Below are 22,018 nucleotides of genomic sequence, written 5' to 3' on the forward strand. Positions count from 1 at the left end.
TTTCTAGGGGGATGGCAATGCATTGTTTTTGATTGGGATATAGATTACACAAATGTATTCATTTGTCAAAACTCATCAAACTGTACACTTAAGATCTGTTCAGTTGCCGGGCACAGTGGGTCACGCCTGTAATCCCAGAACTTTGGGAGGCCGAGGTGGGCAGATCACGAGGTCAGGAGATTGAGACCAGCCAGACCAACATGGTGAAACCCCGTCTCTACTAAAAAATACCACAAAAACTAGCCAGGCGTGGTGACGGGCGCCTGTAGTCACAGCTACTCGGGAAGCTGAGGCAGGAGAATGGCATGAACCCAGGAGGCGGAGCTTGCAATGAGCCGAGATCATGCCGCTGCACTCCAGCCAGGGCGACAGAGCAAGAATCCGTCTCAAAAAAAAGAAAAAAGATCTGTTCAGTTTACTGTATGTAACCACACCTCATTAAAAAAAGATGAGGTTTAAAAAACAGATCTTTAAATATATGGAAAGATGTTCAACCTTAGTAATAAGAGAAATGCAAATTAAAACTATCCTAAGATTCCATTTTCACCTATCACATTTGCAAAAATCGAAATGTTTCATAATACAGTCTGTTGTCAAGGCTGTGGGAAAAATAGTCATGTTCACACATTGCTGGAGTGAGTGCAACATCATACATCTACGAAGGGCAATATTGAGCTAAACTGTATCTGCACTTACCTTTTGGCCTACCAGTCAAATTTCTAGGATTCTACCTGGAAGATATAGCTCCACAAATACAAAACAATGTAGGTATACAGTCACTGCAACATTATTTGAAATAGCAAAAGATTGCAAACACCTCAAATGTCCATCATTAGGAAATGGTACATGCACACAACAAAGAAGCACCAATGAATCATCATGTGGCTTTTTAGGATACAGTCAATGAAAAAAATCAAGGTGTCAACATATATAGCATGCTACGTCTTATGTAAAAAAAGGAGAAATAAGATTATATGTACCAATTCACTTTTGGAAAAGAAAATGGAAAGGAATTTTCCTAATGAGTTGGAAATGGTTACCTATAGATGGGAGGTGGAGGCAATTTGAAGGTGAAAGGGCAAGTCTTCTCTAAAAGTACTTTTAAATATTGTTTTGCATTTTGAACCATGCAAATGTTATATATTCTGAAAATGAAGTTAAAAGAAAAAAGCAAAACATAAGGTAGAAAAAAATTTAAAACCTAATTGTATATCAAATTGGTAACATAACCACATAGACAAAAGAAAATTATAAGTAACTTTTGAACACAGTGTTTCATCCTTAGTGGTATATATATAACAACCAAACAATTGCAGAGAAATCTCAAATATCAGTAGGTTTATGGTTGCTAATAATATTAGGCATTGTAATTTCAAAATTTATATTTATTATAGAATAAGTTTGCACATAAGAGGGAAAAATACAAAAGAAAAATCCTGTAATATTAAATGTGAATTTAAAATACCAATATAAACTCGATTAATTTTAGTTTTTATTTTTTTGAGATAGGGTCTCACTCTGTCACCCAGGCTGGAGTGCAGTGACACCATCTCGGCTCACTGCAACCTCTGCCTCCTGGGCTCAAGCAATCCCCCTGCCTCAGCCTCCTGAGTAGCTGGGACTACAGGCACATACCACCACGCCCAGCTAATTTTCTATTTTTTAAATTTTTTGTAAAGATGAGGTTTCACCATGTTTCTCAGGCTGGTCTTGAACTCCTGGGCTCAAGCGATCCGTCTGCCTAGGCTTCCCAAAGTGCTGGGATTACAGGCGTGAGCCACTGTGCCCAGCCTCAATTTTTAAAAATAAAAGCTGTCTAGAAAAAAAAAAAAAAAGGATTAGAAACAATGATGCACCCAGATCTTGGTTTCTAAATACCTTTTTACACTGAAAAAAAAAAAGAAAAAAAAAAAGAAAGAAAAAAGAAACCAAATCAAGATTCTTTGAAAAATGATCCCAGGGCTGAGGCAGGGAAAATAAAAGGTGAGAAAGCCTGGGACACCTTGTTTTGCTTTCCAGCAAAACTAGCTGATAGACTTATGAGGGGTATGTCAGAATTGTTGACACAGAAACCAGCTTGAGAAAATTTGAGCATCAAAAAAAGTGTAATGACTGTAATTGATGGTAAAACTTTGAAAAATCCATGAGTTTATGGTAATAGAGAATAAGTCAGAGAAGAAAAATAATACTCTTCTTTAGAGAAGAGTACTAGCTAACATAGCTAGAACAATGTAATTAGAAAATAAGCATTTTCAACCCCCAATTCAGCCAAAAATGATCAATGGGTTAAAACACTAAGTAAAATCTTGTTGAGGGCAGGATATTTGCATGGTGCCAAAGTATCACCCTCATAATTACCTATTCAGAAAATGAAAAATGTACCTGTATAGTGGAAATATCTGGCAGTCAGTACCTTAACCAAATGATCAAACAGCATCACAAAGAGTAAGACAATCTGACATAATGTGCCTCCTGATGGGACACAAATATCAGGTATACAACATCATCTATATGAAACCTCACCTAAGTTAAATGATACCATGAGGAAACAACAAGACAAATACAGAATGCAGGACAGTCTCTAAAAGACAACATCCTGGACTTTTAAGTCAATGTCTTAAAAAAAAAAAAAGGGTCGGTGGATTAAAAGAGACTAAACAGAAATAAAAACAAAATACAATGCATCTAACTTGATTGGATCTTAGCTCTAAATAAAAAAGCCAAACAGAAAGACATTTTTGGGGACAATTGAGATTTTTTTCATTTGAACTGAATATTTGACATTGGAATTACTCTTATATATGTAATTACATTTTTAGCTTCTGCGTTTTTACAAAATGCATGTTGAATATTTAGGGGCAAGCAACATGAAGTCTGCAACCAATTTTTAAATTGTTAAGCAATAATAATAATAATAATAATGTGTTTATCTGTAAAATGTGAAGAGAAAGCAAATATAAAAGAAGCCAGAAACAAATGAATATGTATCATATATAAAGTTCAAAAACAGTGAAAATAATTTATGGTGTTAGAAGCCAGACTGGCATTACCTTTGTAGAAGGCATAGTAATAGGAAGGATGAATAAGGGGGCCCGTGAGGCACTGGGAATGTTCTATTTCTTTATATGGCTGGTTACATGGGTGTTGGCTTTGCAATAACTCAAACTGTACTCTTATGATTTGTGCACTTTATGCATGTCATATTTCAATACAGTTTATAAAAATCAAGATAAAAAGCTCAAATAATTTAAATATTCTGTCATGATTATTTAATAGGAATAACTGGAGAGTTGAATTGGGAGGGAAGAGGGGATAAAAAGGTAAGATGAAAGTAGTGAGAAGGAGGGAGCCAGGCAGAAGTGGAAGCAAGCCTAAAAGGCAAGTTTCAGAATGCTAGCATCTTGTGGCCTTTCCAGGTTAGCTAGATTACACAGCTCTTCGATGGGCTCTTATTCATGAGACTTTCAGCAGACTGATCTTTTCTGAAGGAGATGAAGACAGTTTTAGAGAAATTCTAATGCATGGACTACAAACTCCATCTGATCTAGAATGCTATATAACTTGCAGGTTGACCAATATTTTTAAACTATACAGGTTTTGTACACAGCAGTTGTATTTTCAAATCTTTGGTAGTTTTTCTTTTTCCTGAAACATTTGATGCATCAGTGTCTCATGTAGTTTTGAACTTGCCTTCCCCCACCCAAAGGTTTTAAGTACCTTAGCCTAGAAAATCTTGCTGATCATAGATCTGGGTACTGATTCCCATTTATTAAACAGATTCCTCTCTACGTGCAGTCATCTCAAAAGTTGCATCCAACGACCACATTTCATAGGATAATGGCATTTAAATCACTTGTATCGTTTTCTAAAGATAACATTCTTATCTAGTTTCACTCTGCCAAATGTATTATTCTACCACAAAGTAGTGAGCTGAAGTTAATGCTTAACTACAATAAACTATATAAGCCTCCAAAAATCAGTGTACTCACTTATTCCTTTTTTCTCCATTCTCTTTAGTTGATGTTGTATCTGTGCATTTTTGAAAGAGGGTGTGGTTCAGAGTATTGCTTTGTGTTAATCATACCTTGAATCTATTTGAAGTCATCTTTCTCTCACACACAGTTATAATTTAAATCCATTAGTATAGTCCTTATGTTCATTAGAAATCTTTGTTGGTTCATATTAAAACATGTTTAATCACTTGGAAGTAAACTACATGGCACTGAAAGGTTTTAAAATCCTGAGAAAACAGTGACTACATTTTTTTCAAATTGACACATTTAAAAATCTTATTTTGCATATGTTAAATCAGATTCCCATCTTAGATTGGTAAATTGCCGTTGGACCAAGAGTTTAGAAAAATGCATATTAATAAAATCTTTACACTGAGAATATCCTATTCTTGCTCACTTTTTTGTTACTTTTTTTTCACCTGCCATTACTTATTTTAGGATGAGAAAAACTCAACAAACATCACTAAGATTTAAAAACAGAAATTTCCCCTTCTCTATCATTTCCATTTTCTAATTCATTGTATACAGCTTTACCTTGATAATTCACCACCTGATTCAACCACTATTGTGGGTCCTAATGCACGTCAACTCATGTGTCCTTTCCATTCAAAGAGTGCAAAAGTCTAGGATAATGATGTCGGGAGATAAACGTGACTCCCAAAATACTGCTTCTGAAGATAACTTAAACACTATGCTACACATATGATGTGCCCAGGACAGCTCCATTTTATAGCTGTCGCCCAGGCCAATTATTAATGCCTCCTTTCAATCTCAAAGGGGTCCTGGTTTGGACTCTAAAAGATATGGTCAGCTTAATTATACAAGTTTAAAGATTATCCTAATTTTGCTAAAGTAAGACTCAAAATGAAAAGATTCTTCCAAACATGACTGTGGAGTAAGCACTCAGAAATTCCTATTTCTCTACAGAGGTAGAATAGTACTTGCTCTGGAGTTGGATTGCTGGAGTTAGAATCCTGGCTTCACCACTTAATAACCATGAAACCTTGAGCAATTTACACAACCTCTCTTTGCCTCAATTTACTTAATCTGTAATGATGGGAATAAAACAGTACTTAAGACATTGTAAGGATTAAATAGAATGTAATAAAATACTTAGCACTGTGCTTTGCACAAATTCTCAGTAAATGGTAGGTATCTTTAGGCCACACTAAAAGATGCCATTCTCATTTTCATTTTCCTGTTCAACTGTAAGTAAAACATCACATGGGTTGCTTCAAGGTATATTTACAAAGCTATTACTCCGTAAAGCATTTTAGGATAATGCTACACAATGTTTAAAATGGGTGAGATCACCAGAGACCAACATAATTTCATATCTGGGGCTCGTGGGAAGACCAAATTGACCCATCACTCTCAAATTCAATACCTTTTCCCATCCATGACAATCAGGTTGTCGCTCCACTGAAGGAACTCTGGCAAATGTCACCAACTGTTGGAAACTCAATGGAATCCCTTTAATCCTCATTGCAGCATGCTGTGGTCATTTTGCAAAAGATCTAGCTTGTCTACCACCACCATGGCTCGTTTAAGCTTCCTTCTTTGCAGTCTGTCTGCCCTCTATGTGCTGTTTCTTAGCAGGTATTTGGTTCACTTTTCTCCTCACTTGATCCTGTATGATCTTACTGGCTTTAAGCACTACCTCAACGAACAGCCAGATACATACTTCTGGTCTAGGCCAATCCCAGTTCCAGACTAGCATATCCAACTGCTAATCTCTACGCAAATTAGATGTCCTACAGGCAGTTCATTATCTTCTGCCTCCAGAACTCCATTTCTCTATTTCCTATTCCAGTTAGAAGCACCCTCACACATGTGGAAGACATCTAATGAGTTTGTGGACTTTACTTCTTTCAAATTTGTGCCCTTAATCTTCACCATATCCGAAGTTGAAGCCGAAATCATCTGTTCCCCTGAATTTCTATGCTTTAGAACTATCCTGGCAGCAATGTAGAGGATAGATGGAATCTGTTAAAACAGATAGGAAGACTGCTGCAAATTCAATGGTCTTCTTTTGCTTAAACCCAGTGGCTGGTTCCATATTAATTACAGGGTAAAGTCTAAACATCTCTCAGCCAAGGAAACTTTCCAACTTTGGGTCCTTCCTACCTTTCCAGTTGTCTTTTAACACACCACCCCTTAGGCCAAACTACTAGAAGTTCCCAGACCTTGCTCTGTAAGGTGTGATGATGTAACCCCTGCTGCAATGCAAACCCCAATAATACCCATCTTTTACCTCTTCCAGGTTCTGCATAACATACTTACATAAATCTTCCATCTTAAGATGTGTGTACGGACAGAAGGCAGGGATAATATCTTATTCATATTTGGTTTCCAGGGGATGCTAAATGAATATTGGCTAAATAAAAATCCATATGGCCAGGCAGTGGTTCACGCCTGTAATCTTAGAACTTTGGGAGGCCGAGGCGGGCGTATCAGGAGGTCAAGAGATCGAGACCATCCTGGGCAACATGGTGAAACCCCATCTCTACTAAAAATACAAAAATTAGCTGGGCATGGTGGCATGTGCCTGTAGCCCCAGCTACTCAGGAGGCTGGGGCAGGATAATTACTTAAACCTAGGAGGCGGAGGTTGCAGTGAGCCGAGATTGTGCCACTGCACTCCAGCCTGGCGACAGAGACTCTCTCTATACATAAATCCATACAACAACTTAAAATTCATAACCATGTTCTCTTTGAGAAGCAGACACCTCATTTGAACTAAACTCGTAATACTATATGTGACCTTAAATTTCACTTGACCAATTACTAGTATTTTGAAGAACCTGTCAATTTACTACTTTGGGAGAGTTACTTAGACCTTATTTCAAAATACAAAAGCCTCTGTAATCCCAGCATTTTGGGAGGCCAAGAGGAACACTTGAGCTCAGGAGTTCAAGACCAGATTGGGCAACATAACGAAATCCCATCACTACAAAAAACACAAAAATTAGCCAGGTGTGGCGGCGTGTATCTGTGGTCCCAGCTACTCGGGAAGCTGAGGTAGGAGAATGGCTTGGGCCAAGGAGGTCGAGGCTGCAGTGAGTTGTGTTTGTGCCAGTGCACTCCAGCCTGGGGGAGACCCTGCCCAACCCTCCTCCCTCTCCCCTCCCCCCACAAAAAAGACAAAATACAAAAGCCAAATGTTTTAAACTGGTTTAACATATTAAGTTCAATTGCTATACTGATTATTAAGTTCAACTGCTATACTGATGGTAAGTTCTTGGGTTCCTATTTAACTGGGGGCAATGGGAAAAGAGTATGATTTAGCTCCCACTTTCTGGATCACATCTAGTTTTTCTATGCACTGTGTGATTAGCATTTTTCTCTAAAAATGTGTGTTAGGATGTAAACTTGTTTCATTATTAAGGCACCTAGATAGAGTGTGCCTTAATGGGACTTGCCTATACAAATAGTAAAAAGAAAAAAAATTATTCTGTCTTCTAAAACCTTAAAAATGCAATTATAAAGGATGTTCAATTGAAGATAAAAAAAGTTTACATAGGATTTCAATTATCTAATTATATTTCAGAGTAATGTTGATGTGTTTGATTTTTACTCCCTATCCTCTACCCAAAGACTGATTCTTGAATTATTATTCTTGACATAGAATCCAAATATGAATTATACTAAATTTCTCTTAAATGTCAGATAATTTATCTAAATGCCAGATAACTTATTCTCTTAAATGTCAGATAAATTAATCTTGGCAATAAACTATCTTAAAATCATAGAAAATAAGACATTGTGTCAGTAAGATAAACTAGAACAGGTTAAGAAACATTTAGGTAGTGCATTCTTATAATCTTTGCTTCTTGATGGTTGGCTTGCAATTTTTGTTTGCAAAAATGTTTGTCTTGAGTTATTCTCAATAACCTTTGGATAGGAGATTTTATAAGAAAACCACTTAAAAATATTAGTGATTAAATGTCCTGAATAGTATTTAGACAAGCATTCTTGCTCCATAATTAAAATAGATTTGGCATTTTTTCCTTCTGAAATTTTAAATAAGAGATGATTACTTCTAGTAGATAGCCAATATTTACCAAATTATTAACTAATCGAAAAAAGTATCTCCATGCTTTCAACCTTCAAACTGTCTAAGAGGATAACATACTCTAAATCTGAAAGAGTATGTGATTAATGCAATCAGCACGGCATTTCACTAGATAGAATAAGCTCTCTTTAGCCATATATATATAATCTTGATTTACAGCATTCTCTATGCTTCTTCACTAATGCTTCCTGGAAAATTCATACAAAGAACAATATGATTAAATGAGAGTATGTGTCAAATGCTTCAGAAAATGGAGGTATAAATGCAAGGTGCTGTTATTACAAAATGAAATACTATCATTAATTAGCAGTGACTTGTGAATGCTAATATAGATTGCTATATTTTACTAGTGATAGGGAATTTGCAGCACTCCTCCCCCAAATCATGTCATGCAAGCAAAAAAGCATGAGATTTCAAAATTGCCTAACATTAAAAAATAAGTCTCTTAATTTATTTGCATTCTAAAATAGAGCCCTTCATCCTGAATCCCCTTTTCCATATAAAATGGTACTAAGTCATGTACAGGATTTGTCAAGCCCATATAACATTCCCTTTAAAATCTTAAGTTCAATCACTATTTGTTTTCTACTATTATACTACATTTTGGCAGCAATTGTTTATTGGTCTGTCATTGCAGTAATTGCAACTTAACAATAAACCAGTCTGACATTTTAGGTCTTGAGGATACATACCATATATATTTCTTTAAAAATAATCATACTTTTTGTAAGCAATACTTTACAGTAGACACCTCAAAAATCTACCATAGATGTGAAACTTAAAACGAGAAAAATTTAAGTTCTAAATATTTATACATATATATCCAGATTTCTATATATATTATATATACATACATAAGTATATATAAAATATATATAATCAGATTTCAAAAATGAACAAAAACTGGGCACTGTACATAAAGTCTTTTTAAAACTCAAACAATAGAAAACTCTTTAAACATTAAACAATTTTAATAAAAGTTTCTGTACAATGCTAAGCAGTTTTATTTACACATAGAAAATGTAATAGGAGTAGTGTTTGAAATTACAGAACTCCTTAAAATTTCAATGGCAGGTAAATCTGGAAAAAATAACAGCATTCCATTCACAAATATTTTCAAGCAATAAATATGTATTTATAAATAGTGTAAATTTACATCAAGATTAGAAACAAAAATCACAAATCTGAAGTTTATTCCTTAGTCTATGTGCAATCCATTACCTTTGTGACTTGGCTGTTAATTTTTAAATTTTATTTAGGAACCAAAAGTGTAACCATCATGGTCTCAAAACAAGACAGAAAAACATAAAAGCAGTAAAAAAGTGTCTTACCTAACTTTTCACATTAAAAAAAAGTTGACCAAAGAAAGACTTAAAATTGCTAACTACCTTACAAAGAAATGACCAGCTAGGCTAGTATTTTTTTTCCAAGGAAAATTCTGAAGGGGGAAAAGACAGATGAAAACAAATTCATCAGCCCAGAAATAGAGAAATATAAAAGAGGTTGTCTTCAAGTCAGTAGTCTGTAAGATGTTGCCAGTTTTGTCAGATATATACAAAACATGGAAATTATTATTTTTTTTTTTGAAGTACAGCTGATCAGCTTTGTTAGAGTCCTGGAGTAGGAGCAGTACTCTCTCCCGTCCAGTTGGTTGACACTCCGCACTTGGAAGGTTGCATAGACACAGTTTTCAGCCAGCAGCCTTACGAGATAGCTACAAAAACCAGTGGTGCAGAACTGGGTTATTTCCTGAATAGCAGAAAAGGTCTCATTTAATGTCCATGGAACAATATCAAGATGAGGCGGATGGTAATGGAGGAGCCTGAAAATAAAAGTAAGGTAGGTTATTCTGATATACAAATTGTTAATAGCTCATGGCTACAAACATATAGTCTGCTTGTGAAGTTAGGGGAAATAACTCAAAAAGTTCAACAGCCTGCTATGCAACATAAAAGTACAACCTACCTTACTATCTCCCATTCAGTCAATTTTCTTAAGAATCTAAGACCATTATCCCACTCAGTGTACTTGCAATTTTCTATACTTCTTCACCAATTAGTCAAAAACTCTTGGAATGTTATTAAGTTTACCATTTTTTAAGATTGCTTAAAAAAAGGGGGCTTCTTGAAAAATAATTTAACAAATTATAATTTCACTAGTGACTGCCTTCAGAATCTATCTCAGCTAGGTAACATATCTTCTTCAACTTATTCCAGATAATTTTCTTCTTCAAGCAATCTTGAAGACCATTCAAGTGAAAATATCAGAAACTAAATTTCAAAAAGTTAGTTTCTGATCACCTATGTGTGGGAGACAAGTACTGGAGAAAATCAACAATTCATAAATTATCTCTGTGTTTCTATTCATAAAGCTATTGATCTGCTAAAGTAAAATGCTTCCCCCAAGCATCTGCTGTCTGAAATTAAAAACTGTGTGCAATTTATAAGTATACTTGAATTTCATAAGGTTACATAACATACCAGGAAGTTAAGCTCCATTAAATACTCCCATGAGGTTAATACTTCTGGCAAGGACAAAATTTTAAACAAATTAGCTCTAAAAGCAGATGTATATTTAAAAGCACACTTACTGATTCATTTTGTGGGCTCTAATAACCTACATACACAAACATTTTATCAACTGAGATAAAACGACATAAAAGATATGATAGTGTTCTATCTAAAGCATGCAAAGACTTTTAAATGTAATTCTTGTAAAATTATTTAGGCTAGTCTCACCCAGGAAGAAAACTGAAAATGATATATGCCAATTTTATAGGAATAAATACCTGGAAATGGAGGGGGGAATGATATGAATATACCCTCATGCAATATCTAATGAGCCAAAGGAAAATTTAAAATATTTCATTACCTCCTACTTATCAGGTGGGAGAGCAAACACTGCTGCTTCATAACCCAGCTAACTATGTACTCACATGTTGATTTGACTTACTAATGTAAATTGGTCATAGACTTGCATCAGGTCCTCCATTTTGTACTGTTCTAGCACCACAAAGTTTTCCAGGTTTCCGCTTGTTTTTCGTGCACAATCTTGGCAATGTACTACGTAGGTCTTTCGTGAATTACTCTCATTAGTGACAAAAAGCAGATCAAAAACCTCCACCTGTTTTATACAAGAGAAAAACGTATTCAATAGAGATGGTGGTATTTACTGTACTGCTTTAGTATAATCATGGAATTCTACTTGAATGAAATTGTGGACAGTGATCTCTGGTTAAGAGTAGGTGGTAAGAAAAACATGGCTGTGTTTGAGAATCTTTAATAGACCAGGTTTATTTTGCACCAAATCCAAAGACATGGGTAGTAATGCATATTTAGGGGAATAATCAAAGGGAATGACATACTCATGACAACCAATGACAAGGCCCAGTTCAAAAGTTTGATAAAGGTCAACCTATTTTTAAATCCAAAACATTAGTATACAATCAGATATAAGTGATCATTTTATGTATTCATGAGTACAGCATTATTTTAGAAATAATACCTCTATCTTATACAGAAAGATTAATGAGTTGCTAGGGTTCAGGTAGGATAAGGAACAACACACCTAACTGGAATCTATCTGATCTCCTAATGACTCACTTTGGTCAGGCCATACAACATTAAAAAAAAAAAAAAAAAAATCAATGGATTCAATCATTTCAAATAAAGGTTGATGTTAGAATTACAGAATTTCAAGGTTTGAAATGGACCATCAACATCCTGTCTTTGGCTTATCCTTAAATTTCTTCAATGACAGAAAACTCTTATGATCCCATGTCTTCTTTTAACAGTTAACTACAATCCTAGAGCTAGCTCAACATGTTATCCATTACTGTCAATAGGCAGCAATACAAACCTAGTGACCTGAGCTAGAAAATTGGTGAGCATTCTTCAACTTGTCCTTCTACTTCTGCCATTTAATGAGGTGTCTCGCTGATTTTACCCTCTAAATATTTTTGAATTCTTTCCCTTCTTTAATATTCCCATTGCCAGGTTCTAGTCTAGGCCTTAAAATAACAACTCTTAAGACCACTGCAATAGCTTATATATCGCTGTCCTTTCCAACCACTTTTCTCCCTGAAACACATATCTTACCCTTAGTTGCCTGCTCAAAACCTTTTAATGGCTTCAATAACCTTGGAATATCAAATTCCTTAAAACCATTCAAGATGTGCTACAAATTACATGCCACCTATACTTATGAGCGGAATTTGCAGTCTGTGTTCCAGCCGAATTGGAACACATTCAATCTTTTCTAAAGCCATTTCATTTCCCTGTTCTCTTCTTGTGCCTATAGCCCATGACAGTCTACCTCCGATTCTCATCACTTTTTTAGCCTACTGATATCATACTCTTTTTTCAAGGATGGACTCAAATACTAATACCTTTGTGAATTCTTATGCCAATACTAGAAGAAAAAATTAGGTCATTTTCCCCCTCAGTGTTATCATTAACAGGAAGTCCAACTTCACATTCATCATAGTCTCATGCACATTACAATTAGTTGTTTATAATCTGTCTGCTCCAAGTAGAACTTAAACTCCTTCATAGGAGGCACCACATCTTTGTTCCTGCACCTCTTGCAAGCCTTGGCCACACAAGATTGACAAATGTATTGTGAATTGCACCAGAGAGGACTGATAATCGATCTGCCTAGAGTTATACGAAACATCCAGTTTATTGGCATCTGTGTACATCTAGATTGTTCTCAGTTTAAAATCTCAGACTAAATTTGCTGATTATCATCTGTTGAAGATCTATCACAAAAATGACTCTGCAGTAGATACTTTTAAGGTTAATTCACAGTGAAATATCGTTATTATCACACTGAATTTTAATATAATGGCTAAGTAACAAAATCGAATCCAATGTTAATTACTATAAACTGGATTACATAAAAGTATAAAAAAGTTTTTTAAAAATAAAGAGAAACCAAAAATGGAGAGGGAAGAGGCTTTATAAAACAACTGTGGATAAGAACAATTACTTACTTCACAAATGCTACAGTAATGAGCTGGTTCTTCTTTTGTCCGCCCATGCCATATAATCTCTTTTCCTGCAGCAATGAGAGCTTCCCTCAATGTCTGACATTGCTTCAGAGTTCTTAGAAGACAATACCTATTGTGGGGGAGAAATTATTTGTGACCAGCAACTGAATATTGAATATTTTTAGCATAAAAGATATACCAACTAGAAATAATGCCAAGAGACTTGATTCTAATGTCTATGACTTCATAATTTTTCTTTCATCAATTTATCAAATATTCTGATTTTAAAATGACAATGCTCAGCAGGCCTGATGAAAATATTAAAACATTTAAAGTTGAGAAAATTAATATCTGGATATCAAAATATAATGGTCTTAGTACATAAAAACTGACTCCCTGCTTAAATGTGAGTTGCTAATTTTGGCTCTTATTTGGGCAAGTCAGTTAACCTCTCTGGGAGTCAATTTCCTCAACCTTGAAATAAGGGGTATGAATTCCAGATATGAACTTCTATGATTCTAATAAGGCAGGAAGGCATATTATTTTTTTTAAATCAATACTACCTAAACACTCGTTAACAGCATCATCTGTACAGCTGCTTTAGAAACTCAAGTCTATAAGCAGAAAAAATATTTATGAATTTAGTCACTACAGGATATTTGTTTAACTATAATACTAAAGAAAAAAGTATGTCTTCATTTTATCTTGAAGGTAACAGTGGAATCCATTCAAATTAAAACAACTTAACTTTTCTTATAACTTATACCTTTTCTAAACTCATACTTAGGATGCTAACAACATAGTAAATTCTCACAATTTGTACTGATTCTCCTATAATTTTCTGTCATTACTTGGAGTTGTTTGCTCAATTATCTTACTCTCCTGTGAATCTTAGTGGCTCAGGTTCTCCATTTGAACGGAGAGGTTGAACTAGATGATCTCTAAGGCACTTTTCAGCTCTAAAATTCGGAGACAATGAAAATATCCTAAAGAAAAGGAAATGGGTTTAGCAACTGAATGTTGTCTTGAAAGCAAAGGTCTTATCTATTTTATTCCTGCTATCTATTTATCTACTCACCACCTAGGGCACTGCCTAGCATATAGTAGCTTAATCAATAGACAACTAAAATTCAAATTGTAAGTACTAAAATATTTAATTTATCTTATTTTATATTTCTTTGCTATTTTATACGTTACTACATTAAAGTATTGTTATGTATCAGAACCCATGTATATTAACCTGGCGGTGGGTGGGGAGGTGGGGAATGACTAAAAACATTTGTAAAACCTGTTAGCTTATTTAACAAATATAAAACAATATCAACTTTATAGTTGTAGGCCAATTCCTTAAGTATCATATTCAAAGACTGCACTCTCAGCTTGGCTTCAACAATTCTTGCATATTTAACTTATTTAGAAACAAAAACATTGCTTTAGACCAGCGGTCCCCAACCTTTTTGGCACCAGAGATCGGTTTCGTGGAAGACGGGTTTTTCCACAGATCTAGGGGGAGGGGCAGGGGGAATGGTTTTGGGATGAAACTGTTCCACCTCAGATCATCAGGCATTAGCTTCTCATAAGGAGCAAGGAACCCAGATCCCTTGCACGTGCAGTTCACAATAGCGTCCCTGCTCCTATGAGAATCTAATAACACTACTGATCTGAAAGGAGGTGGAGCTCAAGCAGTAATGCCAGCTTGCCTGCTGCTCACCTCCTGCTGTGCAGCTCGGTTCCTAACAGGCGAAGGACTGATACTGGTCTGCAGCCCAGGGGTTGGGGACCCCTGCTTTAGCCTGTGGTTGTGTCAAGGTTAGGACAGCTATCGATGTGTGCATGCGTGCCTGTATAGGGCGCCAGGGAAGGTAGCAAGTAAAAATTTAGATCATAGCAAAGAGAGAATATACTTCAGACTCTGTCTCTAGCTCTTGAACAGCACCTGCTCCTCTCTTTTTCCCTCCCCATGTCCCATACAATTCACTTCTAAAGGTACAGATCTTACTGAACAAGTTTTCCAAGTAGGGCTTCAAAATAAGGTCTCTTACAGGAAAATAATGCCTAAAACTCTGTAGATACCATTGGAAGACTTCAAACTCAACTGTCCTTCCACATGGCCAAACAAAAATAATATAATAAAAGCAAATAAAAAATAAGAACCAGACAGGAGCCATGTATTTGCTATTTCACATACATTATGCCAAGTAAGCCTCCTAACAACCCTGGGAGAAAGGTTATCTCTATCTTGCAAATGGAGAAAAAGGAGTGCAGAGAAGTTAAGTTTGTCTAATGTCATAAAGCTATTTAAGTGGTTGAGCTACGAGTTTTTAAAAGAAAATCTCAAGCTTCCCCCTTACTATCTCACACTGTACCCTTCTTTTTGGTCTCTTTTCACATCTTATTATCACCCACTCCCCGTCAAAGATGAGATTCTTGGGCTCAGGAAGCACAGTTTTTCCAAACACAGAGCCTTGGTTCTATGGAGTATCAGGCTACTTGTTACTCCGCAGATAAATTTTCATCTTCAATGCCACTGACTACACTGGCACTTAGACTGTAAATTTACAATGTATTGTTAGTTTGGTAGTTTCATCTTAAAAAAGGCAGTATACTGATTTTCTGCAAATAACAAGGGGTCTGAGATAAGGTTGCTAAGAGTAAATACTAAGCCATAAGTAGTCAGTCTGCTTCTGGAATAAATTCTGCTCCAGAATTTATATTTTATATGTTGTGTGATACCGAAATCTTAGAAAACTGACAGTTCTATTAATCTTATCTGATGATGAATAACAAAACTGTGATTTCTCCTTGCCTTTACTTTTTTAATATTGAAAATTTTTGTTCCTTCCCCTTTTCAAAAGGCAGCACTTGGAACAGAAGAATTTAGAGAGAGAGAGGCTCTTATGGAGTCCACAGTAATGAGGAAGTCCTAAAAAAGAAAGAATGTGATTCAAGTGAAGGATAGGGAAAAATAGAAAGTAAAGTGATTTAGGGAAAGGGTCGTAGTAAAGAAACAGATATAATATTTAAGACTAAACAATAACCTGTTCTGCTTTGATTAGCCCCAGACTGATTTTATACAAAGACAACATTTAAGTACATTAAAGAGCTAAAAAATAAAAGCTAAACAAAATCAGGATTCTCATTTCCTCTTAATTTTAGTTTTGCTGAATTTCTGTAAGTTTACCTTATGGTAATTAAGAATTCAATTTGCAGGCTGGGCGCGGTGGCTCCTGCCTCTAATCCCAGCACTTTGGCAGGCCGAGGCGGGTGGATCACCTGAGGTTGGGAGTTTGAGACCAGCCTGACCAACATGGAGAAACCCCGTCTCTACTAAACATACAAAATTAGCCGGGTGTGGTGGCATATGCCTGTAATCCCAGCTACTGGGGAGGCTGAGGCAGGAGAATTGCTTGAACCCGGGAGGTGGAGGTTGTGGTGAGACGAGATCGCACCATTGCACTCCAGCCTGGGCAACAAGAGCGAAACTCCGTCTCAAAAAAAAGAGAATTCAATTTGCTAAAAACAAAAGAATAAATCATGGCCGGGCGCGGTGGCTCACACTTGTAATCCCAGCACTTTGGGAGGCTGAGGCGGGCGGATCACAAGGTCAGGAGATCGAGACCACGGTGAAACCCCGTCTCTACTAAAAAATACAAAAAATTAGCCGGGCATGGTGGCGGACGCCTGTAGTCCCAGCTACTCGGAGAGGCTGAGGCAGGAGAATGGCGTGATCCCGGGAGGCAGAGCTTGCAGTGAGCCGAGATCGTGCCACTGCACTCCAGCCTGGGCGACACAGCGAGACTCCGTCTCAAAAAAAAAAAAAAAAAAAGAATAAATCATTTGCAAAAGGTGTAAACACATAGAAGACAGAAAATGCTATTTTGCATATGTGTACTTTAGAAACAAGGTCAAAAATGATTTCAGTAGCTAGAAAAGCAGGAAATTCTTTGACATTTAAGGATCAGTATAGGTTTCAGGACCCACTCCCTGTTTTTAGCTGTTTGGATGAAAGACTACACAAAAAGGCAGGGGACAAAGGAAGTTCCAGAATGGAAGAAAACCATGAGGAAGAGGCTGATTGAGAGCTTGGCATATTTGAGGTTATATACTAGAATCTAATCCAACCAAAAAGTGATCTGCAAAGATGAAGCTTAAAGAGCTATAGAATTTTAGAGAACAACTTCACACAGGGAATAGAATGAAAATACACTTCCAATATTAGAACAAGAGAACTGAATAAAATAGACAAATTATCAAAAGCCTTATTTATGGGCAATTAATGCACAATATATTCAAAAATCAATACATGAGGACATTAGGCAAAAAATAAACAGTATGCTATGGATACTAAAAGGAGAGAGAGAGAGATCATCTTCAGGTGAGGGGAGGTAGAGAATCATAAGTTTTCAAACAGAAGTTGAAATTTCTGAATCAATTTACTTAATTGATTATGAACAGGAAAAAGAGGTGGGGGAAGGCACACTCTGTACAGAAAGAATGCCACAAGAAGGTAGTATGGGGGCTTCTTTGGGGAACAAACAACTGTTCTTACAAGATTTTAATCTTCGCATGAGGTTTCTGGGGCAGGAAGTAACAGGAATGAAGTCATAATAATATTATATTACATCAAAGTTAAGATAACACTGGGGGTTACTCTGACATTCTAATGGCAATGTGACTCAGTTTCCAAAGTAAGTTACCAAATATCAAGGTGGAGATAGATGAAATATGGGTTAACTTGGTACTGCACTTTTAAATTCTTTATGGTAACAGTCTCAGCCACTGAGAAGTAGATAACAAATTAACGAACACCAAGAGGTGCCTTGCTCTGCCTAGTCTCCCCTACTGAAAGAGCCATGCAGGAAAAGTAAGCTAACATATGAGCTCTGAAAACTCTCTTGCCACCTGTCACTCCAGGGTTGTGTTCTCCTAGGACAACAGTGGGTATATGAATGTCAATAAGGCATCTAACAGTTTTATTTACACCAACCACATGGCTGAAAATCAAGGTCTCAGTCAATGAAAAAATGCATATCTTAAGAACTTTAAGCTCCTAGATGGGGGGAAAAAAAAAGCATGAAAGCAAATATATATTAACCATGAGAATGCAGTTTTAGAATGTTTAGATTTTGTTTGGTCAGTGTTATCAAAAAGCATTATATATCAAACCCAACAGAGTATTAGAAGACCGCCAGGACTACAGCACTAGGATCAATGCTAACTATGGACTGGTCTTTATGGCTATACCATTATCTTCACGTAGTACTGGAAAAATCTTGGTCCATTATTAGGTCAAATGGGTGTGGACTAAAGAGTTGTATAACACCGTATTTATCCATTTAAATAAGGGAATCAAAGAGAAAAGGGACTTAATACTTATGACTTTGCTTTAATTTACATTTTGAAATTCTGTGTTTGTGATAAAGTATATTTTATGTAGGTAGGTAAGGTAATAACCTATAATGTATGTGAAAGAAAAGGTAGCAAAAAAAATTCTTAGTTCTAAAAAAGACCTAATTTGTCTGATAAGATTCACTAGGCCACCATGAAAAAGGTTCCCAGAGTTCTTTGCATAGAGCTCTGAAAACCTAGTTTAATAAGAGTTCCAGGTGATTCTTGTGATCAGCAAGTAAGAGAACCAGCACAAACCTCTCACTTCATAAGTGTCAAAATTAAAACCAATGTCTCAGATTTGTAGTTAACTAAAAAAATAGAAGGTAATATTTTTCAATAGACTGGTAAAATATCAACTTCACAAATCACTGCGTTTTTAGGATTAGAGCCTTTAAGAGACCATAGAAAGAGCTGTAGAGTGGGCAAGAGCAGATTCTATACCTAGACTGTCTGGGTTCAAATTCCAGCTGCACACCTCTTTCTGTGCCTCAGTTTCCTCAGCTGAAAAAAGGGGATATTTAACTTACAGTGCTGCTGTGAGGATTACATATGTTATATAAAATGCTTAGACTTGTGCCTGGCAGTTCATGCTCAATAAATGTTAATTATTTGAACTTGACATGTCAAATTCCTAAACTGTATAAAAATAATCATATAATTACTAAATTAAAGTTATTTAATTTGAAAAAATTGTATGATGAATGCCAACTCAAAGTATAATAGTTAACACACCAAAAAGAAAATGAAATAAGGTTATTCAAAAGGTGTTTAGTCTGGATTCCATTAGATAAGGGTTTTTCAATCTCAGCACTATTGGTATTTATAGCTGGGTAATTCTTTGTTGTGGGGAGCTGTCCTGTGCCCTGCAGGATATTTAATAGCAGCATTCCTAATCTCTACTCAAAAAAGCTAGTAGCATCTCTCCCACTCAAGTCATGATATTGGCATATATCCCCTGGGAAAGGAAAGCGGTGGGGGGGAGGAAAAATTGTCCACATTTGAGAAGCACTACACTAGGTCCAAGAATATTAATTTAAAAAATAGAAGGTAATTGAGGTTTCTATAAAATAATAATTACAACAACTACAATTTACTGAATGCTTACCCTATGCTAAGACTCACATAACAGTCATAAAAGTTATTTTAGAAAGACAGTATTATCCCCATTTTTCAGAAGAGGAAATAAAGACTAATAGGTTTAGTAATTTGTCCACAGTCCCCCAGCCAGTAAATGAAGAAGCTAAGATATGAAGGCAGATTGGATTCCAGAAACTACATAATGCTGCCCTTCCTGTAATATTTTACTGGGATATTAAATAGTGTAGACTCTAAGACTTAGGAAAACAAATACAGATGGGCAAATTATTGAACACATAGTGATCACATATACACAAAAGGCACAGAGAAAGCACATAGAATATTAACACTGTGCATATAAGATAGCACATTTAAAAACTGAAATATTGGCCAGGCATGGTGGCTCATGACTGTTAATCCTAGCACTTTGGGAGGCCAAGGCAGGAGGATCCCTTGAGCCCAGGAGTTTGAGACCAGCCTGGGCAACATAGGGAGACCCTGTCTTTATTTTTTTAATTAAAAAAAAAAAAGAAAAAGAAAAAATATAAAACAGTGCTTTATAAGATGGTCAAAAGAATGACAATATGATAAGAAATTAAGTTTGTGGAGAGTGGTTTTCAATGAGCTTGGCACTGTTGAAATTTAAGAGAATTTATTTTCAACCATTGGCTTATATGTTATTAGTATTTTTAGAATGTGTTATTGTCTGGCAGATTACAGGGGGGTAAGACAAATGAATGTGTATCCTCAAAATTAACTTTCGACTCCTCAGCATACTATTTGATATGCTCCTCCATTAAATCTAAGACTTCCTAACAATAAACTTTTCAGAGGAAAATGCACTCCTTGGCATTCTGTTTTTGACATATTTTAAAATTTACTAAATTACTTATCGTGGTGATTTAAGTGAACTCACAAAGTTGCTGGTGAATAAACCAAAGTTTCCAATGTACTGAAAACATAATACCATTGCACTAACTTGACAACAGTCCAACGTGACTGTAACAACTTATAGCATATTTGTTGGGGGTCGGCTTTATCAACTGCACCTATAAGTCTATTTATTCTGAAAGCCTGTTATCTACAGGGAACTCTCATCAGTACCAACAGTCTGTAGAGCTCATCTCCTGCACTAACACTTGATTCCTTTCAAATGTCCTGTTAAAAAAAATACTTCGGAGGCAAAACAAGGAATTTATGAGTCTTATGAAAATGACGTAAAGCGTCTTAGTATTGTACAAAGAGGAAAATAAAATATAGGCCAAAGTACTGTATCTCAAATATCTTAAAATGGGAATCATGAATTTGCGGAGGTTTGTTTTTTTTTGTTTTTTTTTTTTTGAGACAGAGTCTTGCTCCGTCACCCAGACTAGAGTGCAGTGGCACAATCTCAGCTCACTGCAACCTCCACTTCCCGAGTTCAAGTGATTCTCCTGCCTCAGCCTCCCAAGTAGCTGGGACTACAGGCGTGTGCCACCACACCAAGCTAATTTTTTGTAGTTTTAGTAGAGACGGGGGTTTCACCATGTTAGCCAGGATGGTCTTGATCTCCTGACCTTGTGATCTGTCCGACTTGGCCTCTCAAAGTGTTGGGATTATAGGCATGAGCCACCGTGCCCGGCGAGGGTTTCTTTTACATCTTAATCTACCAGTCGTAAAATTAAAACCACAGGATAAAAACCATATACTATGAAAAAGATGGACTAAAAAGTAACAATAATCTCCTCACCCCTAATTTTAAGTTTTAAAATTGCCTTTTAAAGTAAAACTTAATTTACTCAGGACCCACTAAGGAAAATATCTCTGACATAGTTTATACTGGAGTGAGGCAGGAGTTTGACAAAAGTAAACATCATTAGTAGTTTTTGTCAAAAATTTACCCTAAATACAATTATGAGAAAACAAATCCAGAATGTAGAACTCTGCACAACACAAAGGTCTGCTGTCTTCAAGAAGAAAATGTCATTAAAAAAAGACTTTCATAGGTTTAGGAGACTAAAGAAGACACAATGACTACATATTCAATTAAATGTGAACCTTAATTCAATATGGAGAGGCAAGCGCTTAAAAAAAAAAAAGACATTTTTGGATAGTTGGGGAAATCTAAATGTGGACTGTGTATTAACTCATACTATGGAATTTCATATTTCCTAGATATGGTAAATCGTATTACAGGTATGTAGGAGAATAACCCTATTCTTAAGATGCAGGATGAAGTATCTGAAGTGATATGTCATGATGTCTGCAAATTACTTTTTCATATAGCTCATATGAAAAAGCGTGTGCAAGCATGTATGTGTATACAGAGACTGCTAAATAAATGTGGCAAAAACTTAACTGATGAATCCAGATGAGGTTACACAGGTATTCGCTGTACTATTCTTTCAACTTTTTTTGTAGGTTTAAGAAATTTCAAAGTAAAAGTTGGAGGAAAAAGTATAAACAAGTTGGGGAGGAGTGCAGTGATGTGTTA

General features: G+C 35.9%; 1 protein-coding gene across 12 annotated transcripts in view; it reads right to left on the minus strand.

Annotated features, from left to right (window-relative positions):
* Positions 1–9,002: 9,002 nt before the first annotated feature.
* KDM6A (lysine demethylase 6A) overlaps positions 9,003–22,018 on the minus strand; it is a 238,229-nt gene continuing 225,213 nt past the window's right edge. For 11 of the 12 annotated variants that reach the window (XR_004028808.1, XM_012499008.2, XM_004092433.3 and 8 more), the window contains 3 exons: positions 13,081–13,207; positions 11,040–11,210; positions 9,003–9,909 (listed from right to left, as the gene is read on the minus strand). Coding sequence is in view for 11 of the 12 variants with exons in the window: in XM_012499008.2 (XP_012354462.1) it covers positions 9,880–9,909; positions 11,040–11,210; positions 13,081–13,207 (328 nt within the window). In the remaining variant the exon portion in view is untranslated. The other variant, XM_030807656.1, reaches the window with a different exon arrangement.

Source organism: Nomascus leucogenys, chromosome X (assembly GCF_006542625.1).
Source record: "Nomascus leucogenys isolate Asia chromosome X, Asia_NLE_v1, whole genome shotgun sequence".
In the NCBI taxonomy this organism is placed as follows: Eukaryota; Metazoa; Chordata; class Mammalia; order Primates; family Hylobatidae; genus Nomascus; species Nomascus leucogenys.